Below are 22,339 nucleotides of genomic sequence, written 5' to 3' on the forward strand. Positions count from 1 at the left end.
CATTGGCCTTCTTCCAGTCTTCGGGCACTACACCAGAGCGCCAGGAGTTTTTAAAGATCCGTGCCAGGGGCTGGGCTATGACGCTCGCCAGCTCAATAACTTTGTAATGACTTTACCTATCCAGCATAAATGAGCTGCAAGCATAGTGGCTGAAATCCTCATTGTAGGCCTGCCGGTGGCTCTTTTTGCAATAGGAAAAGTCTTGCATGTTAGCTTTTTCAGTCAGTTGAGGTGCTAAACAAAGACTGATAGAAACGTGGGAGGGGGGAAGTCCAGTGGAAGAGTATTGGTAAAACTACATCTGCAACTGCTGAGGTGAGATTTGAAGTCCGTCTTTAATTATTTCTAAATGCATGAGGCCTCCTTGGGATTATCTTGCTTTCCATGAGTTGGCATTCCTCTTAACATCTGTTCAAATAGTGTTCTTCTCAAAGAACATCTGTCCTGTTCAAATACATAGTGGTGGTATTAAATGGATGTCATACCGGTAATGCTGCTGTCCTAGTAAAGAGCCTTTCTTGATAGACCCACCCTGATGGTTCATATTGTGACTTGAAGAAGAGGTGTCAAGCTTTTACTCAGCTTGACAACCTGCTTCCCTTTCTTCATCAGCCCAGTGCTGTTCAGGTGACTGAGGCGGGAGTTACACTGCAAGCCCTTTGGTTGTACACTCTGTAAACAGCAAAAATTGTCAAGTGTCTGAAATTACACTTTTGCAGAAAGGAATGTTAAAGCCATTCCAAAAAAAACATTCTTAACCAGGTGTGGTAATGGCGTGGTTCTTTAAAGAGATCAAAGGGTAAATTTGGTCTTCATAACACAGAAGGCCTAGTGCCTCCAAGTTAGGTGCTGCTTTCACATTCAGTAAGTCAGAACGAGTGCCTTTGTGTCTTAAGAACAGGCAGATAAATATCAGATTTAATCCTGTGGTAGAGTGGTTTAGAGTGCTGCTCATACGCCTGGGTAGGAAAAAAAGGTAGTGTGTTGGGGGTACCCAGGACTGAATGTGTTTGCGGCACCCCAGGGTAGAAGCAGCACCTAGTGAAGGCAGCGATCAGTGGAACAGCGCAGGTGATTTTTAAATGTGCTACATGCATTGTCTGTGTCTGCACCGTTTTGCGTTGGCCATTAGCCGTTCTAGTTCAAGCGTGCATTTCCATAAATGTGTTGAACTGTAGGATACAACAGCCTGTACTTTAGTTAGTTGATATGTTTCTTTTGTTTTTGTGAAACTAAATTTCCTTTTGGTTTCTCAGAAGCCAGGACAGTGGAAGCTTCCATCTAGAGCTGTCTGCCCAGATCCCAGCTAGCAACAAATTAAACTCTCCTTTTTTGTATACAACCATCTAGTGTCGGTCTCCTGAACCTCAGGTTGTTCTCACATGAACTCCACAGCCGTGGACGTGCTCCTAGAGCTGGCTTTAGAGAAAAAGGTATTCTGGGCAAACGTGTCAGCAGCACTACTGTTGCCCACACTGGCCGGCCTGGCTCCTCTTAAGCAGTTTCTGGAGGCAGGGAGTGGGCTGGGCACCGTTCCTCCTTCCTGAGGTGGGGGAGAGTGCTGCTGTGAGTGCAGGTTGTTCACATGTGTGTGCACAGTGCCCTGGGGGATTGCTCACGTTGCCTACCCCTAATGCCAGCTCTGTATGCTTCTGGACAGCTGGGATAGCAAATGCCATGTCAACAGTACATGTTGACAAGAGGCAGTGTGCATGTAATTGAAATCCGAACTCCCTGTGCTTAGCCTAGTCCTCTACTGTTATCTAGAGAATCCAAGGTTTGAAAAGAGCCGTTGCAACAATCCATTCTCTCAATGATCTGCAAGTCAAGTGCTCTCAGGGAGACTGCACAGTAGATCCCTGCTCGTAGATCTCCTCTTCCTACTGGTCTGGAGCAGCGAGGGTGCTCTGGAGAGCTGGTCTGTGAGGACAGAAAGCTGTGGCTAGCAGCTTAGTCCATGCTGCTTCTGTCAATCAGTGGGGGCTGCCTGCCTGAATTTCTGCTGCTTCTCATGAAATCGAGAGACTCACAGCCAGAAAGCTGAGAGCACAAGCATTAGCTTCCCTCCTGCAGCTGGACTGAAATCTGCCTCTAGTGTACCCAACCGTAGCAGGGTGTTGGTAGTCATCTACACAGCTGCAAAGGAACCTGCCTCATTGTTCATCATCACAGTTTGCAGTGCTGGGTGGGTTAAGGACACAGCAGAGAATTCCTTGGCGTTTGCTTCTGAGCAGTCACTGGCTCTTCCTTGCTCTTTGTGGTTCAGAATAAATACAGTGTGGGGCATTGCTGGAGAATGGTGACATACAACAGAAATATGGTTCCAGCTGCGGCTTCTTGGTGTCTCCTGTGGCCAAGTGACTGCCACTGGCACCAGGCTGTCTGCAACAGCAAAGTGTTGTGGTTGTCTTCACATCAAGATTTCCTGCTGTGGTTATGTGCCCTTTTTTCCCGGAAGAAGCCCTTGAGTCATACATAGAAGATGCTGTCATGGGCTCTGCATTCATTTGTTTGCTCCCTCTGTAAATTAGGGGAAACTAATGACAGGGGAGTTCTGATGTGATTGGAGATGGATCTGTCTCCAGTCACCACCACTGCACAACATGCCAAACCACTTAACATATACCTTGGCGTGGTGCAGTTTCCAAGGGCTCTGGGATGGTGTGATAAAAGCAGAAGACGTTGGGTCTTACTCTACCAGTTCCTGAGCACCCTCAGATGCTTCAGCAGGAGCCGATCCTCTATTGGCCCTACAGGGATTGGGTTGCTTCAACAGGTTAAATTCTTTCTACCAAAATGCATCCTTAGGTGCTGAGGGGGTGAAAGATTGAAATGTTAGGGCTATGTAAGGCTTTGGACAGAGCTTCAGATCCGGGGAAGCTTTGGACGCTTGGGGGCAGAAGCAGTATGTCCGGGTTGAAGCGCCGCCTCATTCGGCTTCCCGAAGCGCTTCGGAGCCGCCTCGGCGATCCAGCCATAGGGTATAATGGGGAAACAATAAAATATCTGTAATTGTTGTTTTTTGTCCAATTTTGATTAATATTCAGGGGTGGTAGACTTTTTGCAGAGAGCATGAAGTTTGCGAAGTTTCAAGAAGATCAGTATAGGGGTTTGGGGGAAACAGCACCCCAAATTCTTGAAAGCAAAACTCATGTCACGTCTAGGCGTTACAACATAGCGGGGTGAACACTGCAGGGCTGGTAGCTCGTACTGAGGCCACAAAGCCTGCCAGGTTTCAAGAAGATCGGTGCAGGGTTTTGGGGGGAACTGCCCCTCAAGCTGCAGACAAGCAAAACTGGTGCCATGGGTGCTGTGGGACTGACTGTGTGTGTCCTGGGGCGGAGGGGAGACAGGGCTGCAGGCCCGGCTGCTGAGCTGCTGTGTTCCCAGTTACGGATCAATCAATCATGATTCACTCAGGGACCAGGGACTGGGGACCAGCTCAATACACAGGACCTCCCTACTACATAATGACATAACGAGCATCAATTAGCACCTACAAACCAGGCTAAGGAGAGGAAAGACTCAATACAAACAATCAACTGCCCCAGGACAGACTGTCTTGGTACGAGTTTTGCCTGTCAGCAGCTAGGGGTGAAGGGCCCCAGACCCTCCCTCCCCGCCCCATCGCCTTCACAGCTGGCAGGCGTCACGGCAGGGGCCACCATCCCTGCAGCTGTTACCCCGCTGCGCCTTAGCGCACAGTGTCACCCATGGCACCAGTTTTGCTTGTCCGCAGCTTGAGGGGCAGTTCCCCCCAAACCCCTGCACTTATCTCCTTGAAACATGGCAGGCTTCGTGGCCTCAGTAAGAGCTACCAGCCTTGCAGTTTTCACCGCCCTGTGTTGTAACACACAGCCGTGACATGAGTTTGGCTTTCAAGAATTTGGGGTACAGTCCCCCCCAGACCCCTGCACCGATCTTCTTGAAACTTGGCAGATTTTATGCTCTCGTCAGAGGCTACCATCTCGTAAAATTTCATCCAAGTCGGACAAAAACAACAAAGTTATAGATATTTCATTGACTCCCCATTATACCCTGTGGCTGGATCTCCGAGGTGGATCGAGGCGGAAACCTGGTCCGGAGCTCCGGGTCAGATCGCAGTCATCCGAAATGGCCAGATCGGATCGCTGCCGACTCGCACAGGCCTATGAAACATGTTACATTAGCTTTACATTGCATGCAGATTTGTAGTGCATTACAACAGCTTTCATTCCAATGAGATTAAGGCATGTTGCAAATCCAATGTAATATGGAAATGCAGTCATCCCAATGCAGTTTGGGATGTGGCTGTCAAGAGTACTCCTATAATACAAGCTGATGGAGTTACTAATCTCTCCCCCAAAACAATTTCCCTTTCTCTTTCCTCCTTCGCTCCCAAGGCAACTCATCAAAGCTCGCCTATCCTACTTTGTACATCTCCCATACTTCCTCTTAGCATACAAGTTCCTTCTGTGTGGAAATACTCATGCAACTCTAATTGACCTCCTTCTGCCTATGACTGTTGCTCATTTGAATCCTGAAAATAAAATACCATTTCTTTCATAAACAGATGCTGCTTTGTTGCTCAGCATTTCTCTTCTCGGGTGTCTGAATAACACTCAGTCTTTTAAGGTTTTCATGATTTCAAGACATTTGGAGAGTGCATATGCTCGCACACCTTGGCTGCAGCCTGCAAACAGAATAGCAGCGTGTGTGGGTAATGTAGGCCTCCCAGCCCGAGTGCTGATCTTTTAGATACTGTAGAACACCGATCATTCGTATTCATGTCTTTCACAGCCCACTTAGCTCCTAGCTTCCTGGTGAATTAAGAACAAGCTGTTCAGCTGTCTGCCGTGGCTTAAGGTCATTGCTTCCCTGGTCACCCGGAATACCCTACCTTTCTTTCCTAACTTTCTGCTGTGGCTCTGTATGCCCTGGATACTTTGCAAATCCTCCTCTTCGCAATGGGGTTAGTATTAGGGTTCTGCTGCATACAGCTTGATCCAGAGCTGTGGAGCAAGGCGTTTACCACATCCCGGCTATGGAGATCCTGGGTTCAGGGACAGGTTCCCTGATCCTGGGGTCCCTGTGCACTGGGAGAGTTTAAAAATCACATGTATATTCCAGCTGTACATGTGGTTTTGAGATGGTGGTGCACAGGGCTATAGGACTGACCCCAGTGTTGTCCCAGGGCTGGGACCAGCGATCTGGAACTATCATCTATCTGGCAACTCAAGCTGTCAAAAATTCCAAGAGGGTGGAGAATAGAAATGACACTGATGCCAGCTAGGGAAAACGAGCTGGCCAGCACAGCTTTAGGACACATTGCAAACCAATAGTTTGCAAAACAACCAGCTCTGGTGCAGTCCTAGTGCTGGGATTGACAAACAGCTGATTATCAGTCCCATCCCTGGGACCAAACTAGATCATGCTGGGCTGTGTGAGCACCTGGATTTCAGCTTGCTGGTTCAGGGGGAGCCTGGGACCACGATCCTAGTGTCTTCCTGCACTGGCAAGTAGTAATGGTGCAATCTGGATCAGTTCCCAATCCCCAAATTGTATGTCCTGCTATGCAGTTGTGGCTGGGGCTTGAAATTAATTCATAAGTCTCATTGGTTTAATTCTAGTACTCCTAGAATTCAGGATGAGAGCAAAATGGGAATATTCATGATACAGATTTCATCTGATTTATTTACATCACCAGAATGGTTAAGTGTCCATACTGCCCCTGCCTGCCACGTAGAGTTAGGGGGATACTGCTGCTGATCAGAAATAAGGTAGTGAGGAACAGAAAAACTAGGAAAGCTTTTCTAGCACAGTGCTTACACACTACCAGAGCCTATTTAGTACCATTTATACTTTCCACCTAAAACAGCTGACTAGTCATAAAAATCTCTTGTTTCTCACATGGACTACTTGGTTAAGCTTGCAGAGAAGTTGCATGTAGTCTCTGCTCAGGAGTCATGTCTGCTGCTCACAAACCTCTTCCACTTAGTTACCAAATGAACCCCAGAGGAGTAGCTGTTCCTAGGGGTTATTTAAACATCTGCAGACTAAGAAGGAATGTTTATGCACAGCTTAATGTTTAAACAGTTGTTCCTTTTGCATTGCAAATGCTCGTGGCTGCTTTCCCACCTCCAAGATTCCTTACTGAGCTCAGGGAATTAAAAAACCTCAGGCACTTTAGAAGTTAATGTTATAATCCCCTACCTCTGGCATTCTTATCTTCACTTGTTTAACCAGTCTACAAAATGTTGTTACCTCTTTCAAAAGTGCCTCCCCCCACCTTTTCCAGAATCCTTTGTGTTTTGATAGTGCATTCACAGGGGAGAGGTGTTTGACAAGAGTTTGCAGATGCGGTGATGCAGGTTTTTTAAACAAGCAATTTCTCAGTACCAGCCCTGTGTTTTTTCCTTATACCTGGAACAGGACTCCAGGTCGGCAAGGTGAAAACTCTCCTTTAATGGTGGTGTCAAATAATTAAGATGTCTCACTGCAGCTCCAGGGGTAGGAACTCAAGCCATCTTCTGGTTTTGCAGAAGCTGCCTCAGGTGACCCAGCTGTAAGTGGGGCCTAGGGTCAGGCTGTTGAGTCAAAGGCAACTGGAGATGATGCTAGATATATCACTCCCTAGTGTACCATTGGCTAGAGCAGAGGTGGCTAACCTGTGCTACAAGTGGCATGGCAGCTTGTGTGTGGCACATGGATATTGGGGAGGGAACAGGGAACATAGTGGCAAATAAGGTAGAGAGCAGAATAGTAGATCAGGCAGGGGAAGGGGATTGGAGTTGTACTTGGGGAGGGCTTGGGGTTGATTCATGGCACACCAGCCAGACAGGTTGTTTCCCCTGGGTTACAGAAACTGGTGTGCCTTATCCTCCTAACCCGATAGGCCACTTAGGCTCAGGTGGACCTTTGAACTACTTAAATCAAGTTTCTGGTAATAACTGGTTATTTCAATAGGTTACTAAATGGGCCGGGCACATGGTGAACTAGAGGGAAGAATAATCCCCGCCTCGAGAGTGCCACAGTTTTAGAGGGGTGAAGGGTAAAGCAAAGTGATGAAAGTGGTTGGCACATAATAGATTACTTGTGTGGTGGTCTCTAATAACACCTTATATTTTAGGTAGTGAGGGTGAGTTAAGGGATCCTCTAGTGACAGAGGGACCTTGTGCTGTATATGAAAAGTATTAGAATTTTTCATCTGACTTCCATGCACCAGATCATATGTAAAGCAGATCACATGTTTCCCATGCATCTTTCACAGGATCAGACTGTTGTGGTAAATAACCTGAACTAGGGGTTTCCTATATGGCTGATTGGTCTGTACAGAGTTCATGTCTTGCTGTGATACCATGTGATTTGACTATGTAGACGGACATTGTAGAACAGGCTCCTAAAACACCCATTTTGTAGCAAGAGTACAGCATTTGTTCTGCATACTGACTCAGTGCAATTTGGCTCTTCTCCCAGTGGTCTCTCAAGGTGAAAGTTTTGCCTTATTTGCAACGAAGAGTTTAACCTAGTTCTAGAGAACATCTTCTATGCTCTGCTGTTAACTGATGTAGACTGTCAAGTAGCTGGAAAAAATCTCTTCACATGCAGACTTTTAATCTACTTTATAATGCTCTACTGTAATTCTGTACCCTCATATTTTTTAGCTAAACACTGCTGTAGAAAGAGGCAGCTAAGCACAAGCTTTCTGTGGTCAATTTTCAGAGTAAAATTGCCCTAAAAAGTATGTGATGGGGCAGTCAATACATTACTAGTTGTTCAGGAACCGTAAAGTAAAACTGTTTCCAAAACTTCCAATTGCCCCCGAAACAGAGGAAAGGAGCAACTGGATACTCACCCTAAGGGGTTTCGGCTCTTCCCCTCTACTCCAGGCATCATCAGCTTATCCATCCCTGCTTATCCAGTTCATAACACAGCCACAAGTGCAGATATAAGGAGAGATGATTAATATAGCACACAAGGGTATATTAAACCGTAAAGTAAAGCTAATATGTGAAGCTGTGGCTGCGGTGACTTTTCTGCCTGCCAGCTTGGCAAACTGCCTGGAATCTCAGTCGAGCTGCATGGCAATGCTCGTGTCAAGAAGTATCGGCACCTTGGGCTCCTGGGAAGTGGTCCATGGTCCTATTACTGGATGAGCCAGACCAGTACACAGCTGCTACTCCTGGCATGACATTGCTGTTAGTGTTATGAACTGCTAGTCGACCTAAACAGCCATGAGTGACTGGTGCCTCCTGAATCTGGGGGGGCACCTGTGGAAGCCACCGACCCCGTCAGCGGGGGCATCAGCCCTACTGACAGCATCAGTGTCGGCTGTCAGTGGGGGCACCGGTCCTGTCGGGTGACATGTGCACCCCCTACCAGTCGCTTATGTAAATAGCAATAGAAACTGTTTCAAGGCTCGAGTTGGCAGATCTGATGATGAGCAGGTTGCTAATTCTGTCCCTTTCCAGTGAAACCATGTACTTGGTGTATATATTGCTAGCAGGAAATGTAACTAACGCTGCTTTGGTTTGATCAGTTTGACTTTTCTCATGCTGATGATAGTGGTAGCCCTTCTTGAGCCCTTTTTGTGTAGTATTGTATGGATTTACAGCCATGAATCCAGCAGCCGCTTAGGTATGTTTGTTAAGACGGTGGGGTACCTGCTAATGAGGAACATCCAGAACTTTTCCTAGGAACCAGAGGTAAGACCTGAAGGGAAACTGGAAGGGGCCCTTTGGACCAGGGTTCCTATGAATGCTTCACTAAGAAGGGAGGTCTGCTGTCGTGTTGAGCCCAGGGCTTCTTCTCAGTTCTTTTTTGTTTTGTTTCTGCTGCCCAGAAAGGCATGGACCAAGGGTGCTGAATGCTCTGCTGTTACCAAGAGAAAGAGGCAGGCCGGGGGAACAGAAGTCAAGCAGTCAGACCAGAAAGTCGAACAGAGGTCAACAGCAATAGTTTGTAAGCATGACAGTCATAAAGAGCTCCAGTCAAAGCAGGGGAAAGAATTAAAGGCCTATTTTGTGACCTATTAAGAAGGAACTGGGTCAGTGCATTTGGAGGCTTTGCCTGGGGCAGCCACACCTACTTTGTGTGTCTGTACAGAGTTGCATCTGGTGCTGCAAAAATAGTCTAACGTGACATCATTTGGTTAGTGCTAGATGGGGGATGTAGCAGCCAGATCTAGCCAAGAGGCCTGAGTTCCACTAGGGTGTGGACCAAGAGCTGGCACTGGTGATTCAGCACAGCACCGAGCTGGCCTGCGGAGTGGTTTTCCCCACGCCCCTTGGTTTCAGCAGCGAGCACAGCGGGAAAGGGCTAGCAGTGCCTGAGGCCAAAGGAACTGCATTGAGCAGACTCAGCTGAGGAACGCTGGCTCCGTGAGTCGGTGCTTCCTGCTTGGGATGTGCTTGTTGCAGTAGTGCCCGGGAGCCCCACCATGCTGGGTGCTGTACAATACAAGTGAAGTAGCCCTGAGGGGGACACGTTCTGCTATGACACATGGAGGGAACGGGGACAACAGGCAGCGGTGTAAAAACCCTTGTGTGCTATATTAATCATCTCTCCTTATATCTGCACTTGTGGCTGTGTTATGAACTGGATAAGCAGGGATGGATAAGCTGATGATGCCTGGAGTAGAGGGGAAGAGCCGAAACCCCTTAGGGTGAGTATCTAGTTGCTCCTTTCCTCCGTTTCGGGGGCAATTGGAAGGAGCGTATCGCAAACCCGATGGCTGGAAGGCTGTTGGGCGGGAGGCACTGTGGTGTGCCTATTAAAACGTCCGCCGGTGCCAGGAACTCAAGGGTTTTGCAGCAGAAGTGCCAACAACTCTGGGCTCTGCCACAGTCCCTATCAGGAGTGACTTCACAGGAGACTGGTGACTGTAACACTGCTGCCTCTCAAGGGGATGACTCTTAGGGTGCCTATTATACACCTGATCTGACATGTTCTGATTAGAAGGTGTCAAAGCAGATTTGATTAATCCAGTCTGCTGGAGCGTGATAATGGGAATGCTGCAGTGTCTAAAGCTCATCGAATGAGCTTTGAAATGCCCCTGCTGCCATTTTGAAATGTGGGACGATGAATACACAAGATGTTGTTGGCATTTAAACTGGAGCAGCTCCTGAGACCAGCTCCCCCCCACCGCACCCCAGAGCACGTGTATTGGCACCCTTAAATTGTGTTACAGAAGCAACCGTAAGCACTTGCCACTGCTTTCTTGTCCTGCCAATGGGCCTCTATGCAACTCCCTAGTGCTGCTATTTGTCATGTAACACCAGCTGGTTGAGACTTAAGGCTCAAGAAAAAAAGGAAGGAAGGGGGAAAGACCTTTCTGAAACTGGAGGGTTAGGGTTTGCTGACAGCGTTGCTTCCAGAGATCTGAAGGATGCAATGCCAAGAACAATGGTAGCAAGTTTTCAAGCTTTATTGCGTCAGAAACTACAAGTGCATTGATCCTTTCTTAATAAAAGGACCTTGACCATAGCAGCTGCTCTCTGTATATTCCATTATTGACTGAGGGGTGTTGCTTGTCTCAAGCTTGTCAACAGCAGCCTAAAGCTGGAGTTCGATTAGCTTAGCCCACCGCTCTAAAGAGGCCGTCTTAGGCATAATGGCTGTATGTCCTGCAGTTTGCACCTCTGTTATAGAAAGAACTTATTTTCTCTTGGCTCATTTTATTAGCTTACTTGCTGAAGAATGTGTCACTGGGCGGAGTAGATAAAGGGCGATTTAGCACCAGGCAGGTTGAATCTAGTTCAGCCCTGTATATGTTTAAATATCTCAGGTATATCTCTATTTGACTCCCTTTCATGCTTGTGTCCAGGCTACTCTGGCAGTTATATGTGAGTAAATCCTAGCAACTTAGATGCACCGAAGAGAAAAACAGACCTCCAAAAATGCTTGCAGGAGCTTTCTTTTCCGTTCTATAAAGAACCATTCATAAAATCAGGGTGACCTTAGAGGCAGAACTAAATTATTAAGAATGATCCTGCCAGGTCAGGATGCTTTTTAAAATGCTTCCAACTCGTGGTCAGCACAAACACAAGATTTAAACCCCTAAACTTGGATTACCATTTACCCGAATTGACATTGTTCCCTTGTGACTGCTTGCGTGTGCCAGAGTTATCACATAACTGCTGGCAGATGAGGCCCAATGGATTGGGAACAGATTTTTTTTTTTAAGCTAAGTTATTTTGGTGCATGGGCCAGGCAGTTCCCAGGGACTCTGTAGCTCTTGTACCAGAGAGCAGCAAGGCATCCTCTGTCATGCTGTTCTGGAAATGAGGTTTCTGTGGGATTGTCCTTGCCCAAGAGTCTTACTGAAACATACTTTATAGAAATTGAGGCTTGTGGACAAAAGAAGCAGCTTTCCAAACACCTCCCTGTTCCACCCCACACACTGAAAGGCAGCTACTGACTGCAACAGACAGTGGCAGCAGCCAGGTAAACCGTCGATGCTGGAGGCAGCACTAAAGGGAAGAGTGGTTTTGGCCCGAGTTCCTGGACCGCTTCCCCACTGGTGTGATGAGCATCACGAGAACCCTGTTTGCAGAGAAGAGATGAGGTGTTAGCCTCATCTTAAGGAATCGGCATAATAAATACCTCGAAATTCAGCTGCTTTACCTTAGGAAGGCAAAGGGTTGAGGTAACTTTGCTGCGATTCAGTTTAACAGTAACTGGGTATTGCCAGCCCAGGAAGTGGGAATGTATTTGTAGTCTAACATATCCCAGAAATGCAGGTAGCTCTTGCTCTCACTGAAGTTTACAATTCGTAAACTAACTTAGTGATGTGATCGAAGCTAAAGAGATTAATAATTAGCCATGACTATGCACTGACATGCAAAAATATTATTGGTGCCTATGATCGGAAGCATGATATGAGAGGAGCAAATATCACCCTGAAAATAAGTTTATTGGTCTGTTCTCTTTTTAAAAAAAAGATTCCAGGTGAACTCAAGAGGTTCTTGCACAGGCTACAAGCTGCAGTGACAATAGTCCATGTCTTCATGAGCTGTCTTTTCAACAGAGAATAAAGAGATGGGACTTTTGAAGCTTTCTGAGGGTACGAGAACACCCAGCCCACATTATCTGTAGGCAGAGTTTGGGTCCTGCAGCGATTTGTCCTTTTCCCCTTCCCCTTCCTTATTTTAATCACCATTGGCTTAGCAAATCGTGGAAAACTTGCTCCTGTAGGAACAGTTTCATGTGAGAATCAAGTCTCTACACAGCATCTGTTCAACATTAGAGGAACTAACTAATTTGAGTTTTGAGTTTAAGTTCTGTATGAGTAAGCATGAAGCACCATGCTTCATGCTCAATTGAAATATTTGTTTGAAAGTCTTCTCCAGTACCGATATCTGGATTGACAATGGCACTCTTTCAATTGATGCAGTTTAAAGTGGAACTATGTGTGCAGGGGGGTCTTTAGGCATCTTTTGTTTCCATGTAGACTTGTGATTTGATGCATGCTATTGTCAAGTCAGTAGAAGCTGAATATAACACAAAGGCCCTACTCAACTTTATTTGAGTCATGCCTGAGGTCAGGCTTTGCCAGGACTTAATGACTGAACATATGAATGGTTGTGGAGCACAACTGATAAGTGGGTGAAAAGATAAAGCAGCAGGAAAATTGTCTGTTGGCTTTTTAGTACTATTGATATATAGTTTTTCTTTCCTCCCACCCTCCTGCCCCAGTATCACCACTGCCAAAGCCAGAAACCAGAAGCAGACCAGCAATTTCCCTCTACAGTTACTATAGATGACATTTTAATTATTATTATTTTGATCATAGCAGTATTATATTTATTCCTTTTTCAGGCATTTACCAACAAAAATCAATGATGATATTCAGCTAAAGAACATGAGTGGGCAGTGGTTTTATGATGCAAAGTCAAAGAGGCACAAGGATAAAATACATGGAGCAGACATCATTAGAGCATCATTAAGAAGAAAACCTGCAACAATGTGTAAGTTTATTTGGGGAGTGCTTGGGGAGACCTGTAGCACTTTGTGTCCTGGAAGGTGCTTTCTAGAAAATATTGGCATAGAGGGGTGGTTTTTACATCTTATGGAACTTGTTCTCATAATACCAAGTTCCTATTAATATTAACTGGTGATGGTGACAAAGTGCTATTTTGGCACAGGACTGAGTGTCCCCTTTAGACCTGAATTCTAGGCTCAGCTCTGCTTCCATCTGTTCCTCCGAGGAAATCTTGGGTATTGGTCTCTCAGAAATGGCCACTGACTTTGGATGGCCCTCGCTTTTATTGATGGACAGCTTGAGACTACTGAGGTTTGGCTCTTGTTGGTGATTGAAAGTGTTTGGCTGGAGCTCAGTGCTTGGCATCAATGAAGAGTGGACCTCAAGAGGGCTTGAGCTGAACAATGGATCTCGATCACATTTGATCTTAATCCACCTAGCGTAGTTTAAACCTTTGCCTCATGGCTTGCCCTTTGTGATGAGGGAGAACTTTATTTCTGTCACCTTTATGGCAGCCTTTTGAATGTTAGAAAGCTGTTATCAGTTTCTACCCACTTTCCCCCATCTCCTTTTCTCAACATCATTTCTTCAGCCCTTTCTCAGTTTGTATGCCAAACTTTATCATCATCATTGCCTGGCTCTAGGTCCTCTCCATTTTCCTTGTTGGTCTGAAAATGTGGTGGCCCAAGCTGCACACTGTGCTCTAGCTGAGGCCTAACCAGCAAAGAAAAGAGGGTTATTATCTCCTTTCTTGCATTGACAGAAGCTAATGTGAAATCAGCTGTTCCCCATTGTCTATGTGGCACGTAGCTTTTCTTCGCTATGCATAGTACTGTTTCATATTTGTCATTTGAATTTTATTTATTTGGTTGCCTATTCATCAAGATCCCTTTGAACTTGAATTCTGTCCTTCAAAATGTTCAGTCTTTCCTAGTTTTGTCTCATTGTATATTTGTATGCTCTCTCTTCCTGTATCCAAGTAGTTATTAAAACTGTTTAAATGGGCTGTATGCAGAATCCTACTTGAGACCTACAAATCTGACACTGATCTGTTACTATTTACCCTTTGCTTGTAGATAGTCAACCAGCTATCTGCTTCGTTTAGTGTTAATTCTGTCTAGCCCACATCTTCCCTGTTTGTTTGAGAGGTATTATATAGAACCATGTCCACTACATTCATTTTATATGCCAAGCTAGTTGTCTGGTCAAAAGGAAACTGAGTTGGTTTGAAATTATTTCTTTTTAAAAAACTCCTGGCTTCTGATGATCACCCTTTTATGTCTGTGTCTGACCTTTGGGAAGTCATTTATTTCTAAATGAAAAGTTTTTAATATAGTAGTCTGGTTTTGAGAGAAACTATGAAAATAAGGAATTTTTATTCTGGCCAGTTTGAGTTAAAAAAAATTTTAATGGCCATCACAGAATCTGTCTTTTCTGTGTGCAAGTGAAGCAAATGACCCTTTATTCCATGGAGAGGCTGCAATTTGTACAGTTTGTAAAGGTTTTATTATGCAGTTGCCGCTTGTTCCTAATGAACTGCAGTTATCCAGTCTCCTTAATCACTTGCTCCAAATTAAGCGCAAAATTAATTCCATAAATCATTTTAGGCTAGTGGTAGCCTGCTTGTTGTGTTTAGGAGGAAAAGACGAGGCCCCAAGGAAACTGAAATACCGCAAATGGATTACAAGGAAGGAGAAACCTTTTTGCATTCTTTCCAGTTCAGTTAGTATATGTACTTTAGGTACAATGTCTGCATCATACAGCCTGAAGCAGCAGTAATTATTTCTAAGCTTGTTATTACTTGAACAGACAAGGTTTCAGACTGAGACATTCAAAACTGGCTGAATTTTGACCTATGTGCTATGCACTGAACTATTTTGGCTTCAGTGGTTCAAAAGATGATGGAATATGTTTCCTTGACAGCTATGCCCTATGAGGACGAGAACACAAAAGGCTTGCTACAGTTCTTTCTGCACACTAAGAAATGTATTTTGTTTTCTGAAGTATTGCAGAAGTCAACAGAAGAAATGCAGATTTTCCAAAACATTATGGAATGTGTCTTGACTTAAGTAAAATAGGATTTCTCCCTGTCCCAACTCAAATAAATTGCTTGGTCTCTTGCTCTTCATAGATTTCACAGTTTATTTTTTCTTCTATAGCAGTTGGTCTTAACTGTTTCCTGCTTGGGGATCAAGTCAGGGCCACCTTCCAAATTAATACGGTAGCAGTAGGACTGTTGCACTGCTTTGCCACATGTTCACTGGGCACCCAGTATTTTACATTTTTCTGCTCCTTCTACGAGGTCCAAAGCTTGTGGGTTTCAGTCTCCTGATGATACTGATATGGAACCCAGGTGGTCTGACCTATGCTAGGAACTGCAAAATCACAACCTTTATTCACTGGTTTCAGGATACTTTACTGAAAAAAAAATGCTTTAACATTTAGAGCTCAGTGCAGTCAATGTTATGCTGGTGTTGGAATTCTTGTTTAAACCTACGCCTGCTAATCTACTTGGGGTGTCTCTCTGCATACTTACAATTTCAATGTAATGTGTTTAAAACTTATTGTGAACCTACTGTAAAAGTTTGCCTATGTTTTTAGTGGAAACGTGTGAACAAAAACAGGAGACAAACTTGGTCTTGTTTTATATTATAGCTGAGCTGAGTTGGAACAGATCGGACAAAATAAAGAACAGTTGGGTGAACAATGTCAATAAAGAAGCTGTTGTCACACCAGAGCTCTTTGGTATCCAGGAACAGGCAGAAGAAGGGGAAGCAGAATCCAGTCTGAGGTAAAAAGCATTTCATCCAAACAGAACTGGTGACTTCACTGTTTGCATGTGTGTACACATGTGCTTCTCGTCTAGGGCTGAAAGAAGTAAAAGATTCTCTTTCAACTTGTAACATAAACATGTCGTCCATCTAATTCTTGGCTGGCTCTTGAGGCCCCTAATGCATCACTCTTCATTAAATTTCAGGGAGTTGTAAATAGTTCCTTACTCTGGCTTGGGAAATCGGTCTGCAATATCTTAATGTGTTATGTTTTCTCATGTTATGTTCTATGCTCCCTGACAAATAAAACAATACTGCACATTTCAAAATAAATGCACCCCAGGGCAGGGAAAGATAGGCAGTCTTGTTTCATTTTCAGAACTTTCATTGGGATTCAGGATCTGGGATAGCTCGTTCCATAGAGTCCCTGGCAGCTGGATGCTGGAGGAATGCAGTATTCTGAATCTCTCTACGTGTAGCCTAAATGACTGTTAATCTCATTTTACTTCTCACGTTACTTGAGTGTGAGTGAAGCCAGGCTCTGGACTGGTGGTCTTGATTAGGAGTTCATAATATTTTTAGGGAAACAATATAAAACCAAGTTTTGAATCTGTGGGACCAAGGAAGAAGCCTTTTCTAGAGTAAAATGGCTTTCACTAAGAATGTCCTGCTTTGGAATTAAAAAGGAACAGTCATTTTGAGTTTCTTGAATGATCTCTACTGCCATAGTAAACTTTGGGGAGAAGGCATTGCTAAGATGGTAGCTATATTTACTCTTTCTGTGCCCGGATTGCTGTATTGTCAACTAATCAGCTCCGCTGCAGGTTAGTACTTGTAACTACAAGTACTATCCTGCAGTAGAGCTTTTTACTCCACAGCAACGCATGTATAGACACTGATAGGGCTGGCTGGGGCATGAGGGTGCTTCAGAGCCTGCTGCTTGCCAACTAGCCCCACACTGGAGCACCCTTGCATCCCATCCAGCTCTTCACAGCATGTTGAGCTGGGTTGGAGCAGCCCTGGATTTGCAGGCTAACCCCCTGAGCCAGCTCAGTATGCTGTGGTCTCAGGCACGTGTTCAAACATGGTGCCTAGGAGTAATAAACTCTGGTGCAATATGTGCCAGAGTTTATTGCTGTGCATTAATAGCATGTGTAGATGTGCCCACTGAGTGGGAATGAATGGATGGAGCTTGCTTCTTTAGGCCCCTGGTGCATGTTATGTTTCTGCCATGATTAAGATGGAAATGTTGCCAAAAATAGCAACTGGCCGCACATTTGTAGAACTTATGGGGTCATAAAATCACAAACCAGCCATAAGGGTGTTACTTAGAAGTAATATCTCTGTAGCTGGTTTTTAAGGCGCCATAACTTGGAATGTGTGGCATGCCCCAGAGCGGTCCCAATCTTACTCTTTTTAAAATGCAAATAGCCTTAACGTTTATAGAAGGGGGTAGGTCTTTGTTTTGGGGGTTGATGTCTTGGGTTTACCAACTTAACAAAGCATAAGTGGCAGCAGTGTGGACTTCCCTACACATATGTGATTATCACTGTGGCCTACCCTGAATTTCTTGAGGCATCAACTGTAACACGACTGAAAAACTGGGGTGAACTGTGCTAGCTAATAGGAGGTCAGGATGGCCCTGGGGCTCAAACCTAGGGGTTGTCCCAGTCAGCATCCCTGCTCCAGCCTTGATGTGGTCCCTGCCGGCCAATGGCATATCAGAGCAGCCCGAGGTCTGAACTCTGGGACTGTTCTAATCAGCTGATCTTCAGCTGCCAGGCTGTAGTTAGAAGGGATGGATTAAAATTTAGGGGTTTAACTAAATCAAGCATAATATAAAAAGAAAAAATGAAAAATGTAGTTGTCAGTAAAAAATTTTGCAGTAAAAATAAACAAACAAACAAACAAATCTTGGGTTGGCAACTATGCTTAACTGCAACGATGGGTTTGCTGTGTTGTCCCCACCCCCACCCCTATTCCTCCCCGATTGCATTCTGCACTATGCTGCCTCACTAGTTCCATTCCTCCCATCTCTGCATGGACCTCTAAAGAAGCCTATTTGCAACCCAGCAATACTACAGGCAGCCTAGAATGCAGCAGCAGCTTATGGTTGAGGGCATGTTCCCTGAAGGTTCTGCTCAGATACAAGATGGCACTACTGTGCTCTGTCTGTCAGTTTCAACCAAGCTCCAGCTGCTTACTGTTTTTACTGATGGCAAAAGTTTTACTTACTTACCATATTTACTCAAATACAAGACAGAGATTTTCTCCCCAGTCAGCATGGGGGAAAAGAAGCTGTCTTAATTTGCACACAAAAAACCCCTCATTAAATTCATTGTATATCATTCAACCGCTGCCAAAAGCAACACGTGCTTAGTAATGGAAACCAACAATGAAGTTGATTTAAATGCTACCAACACTGAGCATGACTATAAAACACATGGTCCATATTGGGCAAACATGCTGATGGCAACATTTTTGAGTGTGGCTCTTAAATACAGGCAGTTTCTCCCCCAGGGCAGAATGAGCATAGGGCTTGGAGCTGCAATACCAGGCAAGCAAGCTGTAACACCCTCCCCTGGTGCCAAAAATGCAGATGGGAATGTGTGTGTGTGTGTGTTCCATCCCCCCTTGGTGCTAAAAACAGATTTAATTTTATTAGAAAATGTTAAGTGTCATGAGACAAAAGTGACAAAGCTATAAGGGAAATACAGAGTGCCTGAGCGAGGGACTAACATAAGAGGGATGGGGCAACTAGGTAACAGGAAATACAGTGTTAGCCAACTAAGCCTGTGGGTGGGGAGGAGTGGGCGGGGGAGTGGAGGCAGGGGGGGTTGCGATTCTGAGAGAGAAAGAAGATAAATGCACATAAACCCATACACTAGTCCTCAGTGGTGGAGGAGGTAGGTTGAAGAAGTTACTCAGTCCATAGAGTCCTATCGAGGGGATCCTTGGATGATAGAGTGGAGTGGTTCATGGTTGGAGAGTGGCTCTCAGGGTCCATCAGGTGCAGAGGAGAGATCAGGCGGTTTTTTAAGACTGCAGAAAAATGGTTCTGAAAGTGGTTAAAATTTGGATTACAATTTGAGGAACCAGGACTGCATTATTTCAGGTCACAATTCCAGCTGTGGTCCTTCTCTCTACTCCACTGCTTCAGCCATGTCAGAAATTTCCACAAAACTCAGGAACCTATCATTTCTGTTTACTTTGTTGTGCCAAGAGCTTTTTCTAGTTCTTAAGTATCACCTTCATCTGAAAATGAAGAGGCAAGTGTTAATAATCCCTTCTTTTTCAACAAGTGTTGCACTTAAGTGAAGAGGTAAAACTAAAATTCAAGGTTTTTCCAACTTCCATCCTCGTGCTTAAGCCACTGGACCATGATGCTGTCTTTAAGGAAAGATTGTACTATATAGCTGTCATCTTCAGCAATCCCTTGCAGTTGAGGATGATCGTCTTCCATGATTGTCTTACCTGTGGATCCGATGAGACCAATCCAGGATCAACAGACTCTTGCAATTTGGGCATGTTTTCCTTTGCAGAGTGGATGCAGAGTCCATGATGTGCTGTTTTTGCCATTCCCACTGTTCTGTCTCCTGTTGTTGGTTTCAAAGTACTGTGATCCTTGCAGCAGATTCTTCCTCCATTTGGAGTGGTCTTGGGTGATAGTCTCCAATCAGTTGATGTTGCATTTTTGTCAAGTTGGCCTTGAGGACATCCTTGAAGTGCTTTCTCTTCATCTGGATGACATGGCTGGCCCAGCAAAGTTAATGTTGAATGATCATCACCTCAGTGCTCATAGTATTTGCTAGCGAGAGGATGCTAACGTTGGTGTATCTGCCTACCCACTGGATTTGAAGGATCTTCTGCAGGCAGCATTGGTGGTACTTCTCCAGTGACTTGAGGTGTACCTTGTGCACGTCTCAGCTCCTTAGGCATCACAACTGCTTGATAAACCATGAGCTTGGTTTCAGATATGATGTTGTGATCTTCAAACACCTGTTTCTTCAGGCATCCAAAGGCTGCATTTGCACTTGTAAGGTGAGGTTAGATTTCTTCATTGATGTCAGCCTTCTGTGAAAAATGGCTTCCAAGGTACAGGAAATACTCAACATTCTCCAGAGTCTAACTATGAAGCTGAATTACCAGAGCTGGGGACTGCTTATTAAGAGCTTGTTGATGCAGGTCCTTAGTCTGCTGAACGTAAAACCATTAAGCATCAGTCCCATTTTCTTGTATGCCTTGATAAAGATGTCAACGATTGCCTGAAGGTCTGCTTGCGAGTGAGTATAGATTTACAGCATCATCAACATACTGGAGCTTGATGATTGAGGGCAGGGTGGTGTTGGTTTTGGCTTGGAGTCAACTGAGATTAAACAGCTTACTATCCATTTGTCTGGAAGCTTGTTGGTGGTCAGATGCACCACTGTGGTAAGGAATATTGAGAAGATTGTTAGAGTGATGATGCAGCCATGCTTAACTCTGGTCTTAACCTCAAAGGGATCTGTGATAGATCCTTTGCAGAGAACCACTGCTTGCATACCGTCATGGAGCAGGCAAAGAATGGTGATGAATTTTGGTGGCCACCTGTATTTCAGAAGGATCCTTTACAGTGTTGCTTGGTTGACAGAGTCAAAGTCTTTCATAAGGTCAGAGAAGGCCATGTAGAGAGGTTTATGTTGTTCCCAGCACTTTTCCTGCAGTCAGTGAGCAGTGAACATCATGTCAGCTGTGCCTCTTGTTGCTCTAAACCCACACTGAGATTCTGGAAGGAGCTCTTTAGCAAGTGGAAGGTGATGGTTCAGGAGGAGTCATGCAATGATCTTTTCTGTGGTGTACAGCAAGGCAGTCCCTCTGTAATTCTCAGTTGGATTCGTCTCCTTTCTTGAAGATTGTCCCAGTCATGGCATCCCTGGGATCATCTGCGATTTCCTTAACCTTCCAAATCCTTAAGATGAGGGCAAGGATCTATGATATAAACTCCTCTCCCCTCTGCTTGAAGATTTCAGTGGGGAGTCCATTAGCTCCAGATGCCTTGTCATTCTTCATTCACTCCATCTGATTGATGGCTTTCCTCACCTCATCAAAGGTTGGAGGGATTCTGAGAGTCCATCCCACAACACCCAGTCAGACACAGCTGAGAGCACTCTCATCCACAGCAGAGTCTCAGCTGAGAAAGTCTTCAAAATGCTCCTTCCAGCGGGCATTGCTGACTCCTCTTTCCTTGATCAGGTCTCTTCCATCCTTGGGTCTCAAGGGGGTTGGTCCCTGAGTGATTGAATCGTAGATGGCTTTGATGGCATTGAAAAACCTGTGCATATCCTGGATTTCAGTGAGATTTTGAACCTCGTTTGCCTTGTCCTCCCACCGTCTGTTCTTGATATCATAGGTCCTCCTTTGGACTTCTGCCTTGACTCGGTGATTTCAGTTTCTTTTGCTTGGAGTTGATGTTGTTCTGCCAAGCACAAAGGCCTTGCACTTGCAATTGATCAACTCTTGGGTTTCTGGTCATTCTCATCGAACCAGTTTTGATTGTTTCTTGGTAGAGAATTCAAGCATCTTTTTGTAGTTGCTGCTGCTGGTGGACTTGAAGGCTTCCAGGCGCTGCCAGTAGTCTCCCATTGTTGATTGGAGTTCACCAGTTTTTTGTTGAGGCACTGGTAGAAGGTGTTCTTGATTGGGTCCTTGAGTCCTTCAGTGTTGATCTTCTGTTGTCATTTCTTCTTCTGTAGCTGTCTTTTGGGAGCCAATTTGAATGACATAACTGAGCAGATGACTCTGTGATCGGTCTGGCACTGTCAACTCCTAGCATAGCTTGGGTGATGCGGATATATTTGTAATATCCAACACAAACAATGATATAGTAAATTAGGTGCCAATGCTTAGATTGTGGGATAGTAATTTCTAATGAAACTGTTCCCAGGTAAAACCTGGAGAAAGAACATAATCTAGACCCCAGTATTTGTATTGAGAAAAACCTGGTCTCTAAAAGCAGGAGAAAGTACTCGTTTTGTAAGTGATAAGTACAAAACTAAAGTACTAGTTTTGTAAGTGGAACATGATCAGGAGCTCTCTTCCTTCTGTTAAGATATCTGAGGCTGACTATTTTGGGATGAGCATGAGGACAGGCCAGTTGTTCAGCCCCTGTTTTAAAGCAGGCTTCTAGCCTGAACGTACTTAAAATTGGTTACAATCTTACCTGGCTGTGTGCCTATCTCTAACAGAAACAGCTGAGCAGGAGCAAATAAAAAAATATTGATTCCAGAGCTGCTAACTCAGTGTGGCGAAGGGTTAGCCTGTGTTAGGTTTTGTATTGGAAGTGTATGTTGAACATTAGGTTCAATATTCAGGAAACCTATTCAGCACCCTGTTAAAATTTGCTGACAGCACTAAGATGTGGAGGGATGTGGGCATGCTAGACGGGAGGAATAGGGTGCAATCGGACCTAGACAGGTTACAGGGGTGGGTGGATAAGAACAGGATGGGTTTCAACACTGATGAGTGCAAGGTGCTGCACCTGGGGAGGAAGAACCGGCACCATACCTACAGGCTGGGGAACTCCCTTCTCGTCAGTGCAGAGGCAGAAAAGGATCTTGGAGTCATCATT

At 45.0% G+C, this 22,339-nt stretch overlaps 1 protein-coding gene across 3 annotated transcripts in view; it reads left to right on the forward strand.

Moving 5' to 3' along the window:
* SYTL2 (synaptotagmin like 2) overlaps positions 1 to 22,339 on the forward strand; it is a 67,380-nt gene that overhangs the window by 3,827 nt on the left and 41,214 nt on the right. For all 3 annotated transcript variants that reach the window (XM_019530395.1, XM_019530398.1, XM_019530397.1), the window contains exons 3-4: positions 12,799 to 12,947; positions 15,617 to 15,752. In XM_019530395.1, the coding sequence (XP_019385940.1) occupies positions 12,799 to 12,947; positions 15,617 to 15,752 (285 nt within the window). The remainder of the gene's footprint in view (positions 1 to 12,798; positions 12,948 to 15,616; positions 15,753 to 22,339) is intronic.

This window comes from Crocodylus porosus, unplaced genomic scaffold (assembly GCF_001723895.1).
Source record: "Crocodylus porosus isolate Cpor-Errol unplaced genomic scaffold, CroPor_comp1, whole genome shotgun sequence".
In the NCBI taxonomy this organism is placed as follows: domain Eukaryota; kingdom Metazoa; phylum Chordata; order Crocodylia; family Crocodylidae; genus Crocodylus; species Crocodylus porosus.